The 3,038-nt window shown below is 31.6% G+C and overlaps 1 protein-coding gene across 2 annotated transcripts in view; it reads right to left on the bottom strand.

Moving 5' to 3' along the window:
- The window catches only part of LOC117174222 (SCAN domain-containing protein 3), a 33,620-nt gene that overhangs the window by 24,762 nt on the left and 5,820 nt on the right, over window positions 1–3,038 (bottom strand). For both annotated transcript variants that reach the window (XM_033363096.1, XM_033363095.1), the window contains exon 2: window positions 742–2,006. In XM_033363096.1, the coding sequence (XP_033218987.1) occupies window positions 742–1,910 (1,169 nt within the window). In that variant the 5' untranslated portion in view covers window positions 1,911–2,006. The remainder of the gene's footprint in view (window positions 1–741; window positions 2,007–3,038) is intronic.

The raw sequence follows: 3,038 nt of genomic DNA, 5'->3' as shown, positions 1-3,038 counted from the left end.
AATTTTTTTTAAACGAGTTAAATTTACAACCAAAAAACATGAATTATAAACGGAAAATGTAACATTTTAACCACAGAAGATTTTTATTATACACTGAAAACAGTGACATTTATCCGAAAGGACGAATTTAATACAAAAATAGTAGAATTTTTAACCTAAATATATGAATTATTATTTTAAGAAATTAATTTTAAACCAAATAGTTGAAATTTCTATCAAAATGTTAAATTTTCAAGCTTTTAACAAAGTAATTAAATGATCAAACTCCAGAGATGAGTTTCCAAAGTAAATGAAGAATCCTCAACTTAAAAAGGAATTTTTAACTCAATAAAAAAAGAATACATTTATTCATATTTTCAGAAAAATCTAAATTGAACAATAATTGTTTTTTCTTCTTCTTAATTTTTTGTTACTGCTCAAAATTGAAATCAACTTCCAAGTTACAAATATTTGAGAACAATATTGTTTAAATTTGGACACCTTAAATTAGAGGTCCCCTTATTTTCCTTTCCTATTTTTATTTTATTTTTTAATTTGATTAAAGAAATGTAAGGGTGTACGTCTAAATCTGATTGCTAGATTCTTGGTTTTATGAATTTCGTAGGTAAATGTGAATGTTGGAGCTTAAACAATTATTAAAATTTGGATAAATTCTAAATTAAATTTCTAAAATTTTAAATGTCAGTTCTAGAATGAAAGGGAAAAAAGACAACAACAAGCAATTAAATTAGTCTCTCCTACCTTTGAACATCCTGAAGAACATCCCTCGTAACATCATCAGCAGTTTTGTTCCAATCACTAGTACTCGGTTCCGCTGTTTCAAGTTTTGCCTCATCAGAGCCCGGATTCGTGATCAAATTCGTCAAAATCGGATTCTCAACCTGACAATGCTGCATCTCCAAAACATGCCGATTCAACTGATCAGAACCTCTATCATTTTTCAACTGATCCTGAAACCCTTCCTTCGAACTTCTTTCCCGTTCTCCATTCCTATCACCAGCATCAACCACATTTTGTTCCAAAAATTCCGAAATAGACGGATCGGCAGTCAATTTAGAGATCGTCTGCGGATCCATCATAATTTTCATCAGAACATCCTGATTCTCAAAAATTCTCGCAAGTAAAAGAGGATTGTTGACCATCTTGGCAACCAATTCTGGATCCTGGGCGATTTTCATAGCAAGATTTGAACCCTTGGCACACGATTCCTTTGGTTTGAAACAAACTGTTTCCTCGGCAGTTCCCGAATTAAAACACGCCTCCGAAACTGGTCTCCCTCTTAAAACACTTTCCTCGTAAGGAGTTCTCTTCTCGAAATTTGGCTCGATCCGCTGATACGCTAAAGAGCTTTTCTCGGCGAAATTCTCCTTAAATCTGTCTCTGAGGCTTTCGAAATTTGATGGTCCACTTTCATCCTCTATGTTCCTCTCAACGGAGCTTTTATTGTCAGAAGATATGATGTCAGAATTGGTATAAATCCTCTTGGACGGAGAACCACTCTCCATTATCTCGTTCGAATAAAAATTCATGACTGAATTGGATTCTCTCAACATCTCGAGGGTTTTCGAGCCGGCAATGTCCGAATTTTGTGGAGGGCTCGAAGGACTGGGAACACTGGCTGCCGTCACGGGACTCATATTGTCAATTACAGTCAGCCTATTTGAATCCAGGTCCGTGTATTTTCTGTCAGACTCCCAGAAGTAAGTTTCCGACATCGTAGAAGCTGTGGAAACGACCGAGGCTATAGAAACGGAAGTGTCGTTGTCAAAATTGGATTCCTCAACTGACTCGCGCTTCATTTTTGTTACTTTTGAATCGCCGGGATTGGGCCTCTTCTTGGCACGATTTTGCTCGATTTTTTGACGTTTTAGAACTTTGTCTTCTTCTGACATTATGTACTCTTTTCGCATTCCTATGATGAAGCACTTGTCGAGTCTACATTTCTGACAGAAGCGCCGAGTTACGGGAGTGATACTGCAATTTTCCGTGAAAGGACACCGGAAGTCCTGAAAACATATTGACTGGGTCAGACTTTAGAGCTTCGAATGATCCAAAAAGAGAGGAAATAGGGCGATTTTTAAGGAAAATAGGGTAATAAATTTTTGTGAATAAAATTAGAGAAGAATTAGAGATGAGTTTCGAAAGTAAATGATTAATCCTCAATCTAAAAAGAAATTTTTTAACAAAGAAGCTCAATTTTCACATAAAAAAGATGAATTATAAACGGAAAATATAAGAGCTAATATTTCAACCACATAATATTTCAATAATAAATCGAAAAAGTTCAATTCAACCAAAAATATGAATCTACTATAAAAATAGTTAAATATTAAACCCGAATATATGAATTGTTAATGAAAAAGTTAATTTTTAAACAAATCGTAGAACTTTCTATCAAAAAGTTAAATTTTTCAAGCCAAAAAGACGGGTTTTCTACAAACCGTTGCATTTTCTATAAAATCGTTTAATTTTCAATTCAAAAAAACGAATTTTCAACAAAATAAATTGATCAAGTTTGAACCAAAAATAGAATATTTAAATTTTCAGGTAATAAAATGAATTTTCAACCAAAAATGGAATAGAAATATGTTCAGTTTAAAAAACTAATTTTTCAACAAAATAGTAACATTTTCAAACAAAAGAGATAAGTTTCCAAAGTAAATGAAGAATCGTCAATCTAAAAAGGAATTTTTAATAAATGAGTTCACTTTTCAATTAAAAAAAGATGAATTGTGAACAGAAAATGTTACAGCTAATATTTCAACCCCATAAGGTTTCAATAATAAATCGAAAAAATTTCATTTCAACCAAAAGGACGAATTTACAACAAAAATATTTAAATTTTAATCCCGAAAATTTGAATTATTAATGAAAAAGTTAATTTTCAACCAAATAGTTGAAAACTTTCTATCAAAATATTAAATTTTGCTACAAACAGTTGAATTTTCTACAAAATCGTTTAATTTTCAATTCAAAAAGACGAATTTTCAACAAAATAATTATATTTTTATAAACAACAATAATGTACACCATAAAAT

The sequence above is a fragment of the Belonocnema kinseyi genome, chromosome 6 (assembly GCF_010883055.1).
Source record: "Belonocnema kinseyi isolate 2016_QV_RU_SX_M_011 chromosome 6, B_treatae_v1, whole genome shotgun sequence".
Classification (NCBI taxonomy): domain Eukaryota; kingdom Metazoa; phylum Arthropoda; class Insecta; order Hymenoptera; family Cynipidae; genus Belonocnema; species Belonocnema kinseyi.
The sequence above is the reverse complement of the archived record's forward strand: the minus strand, read 5'-3'. Positions and strand labels throughout refer to the sequence as shown.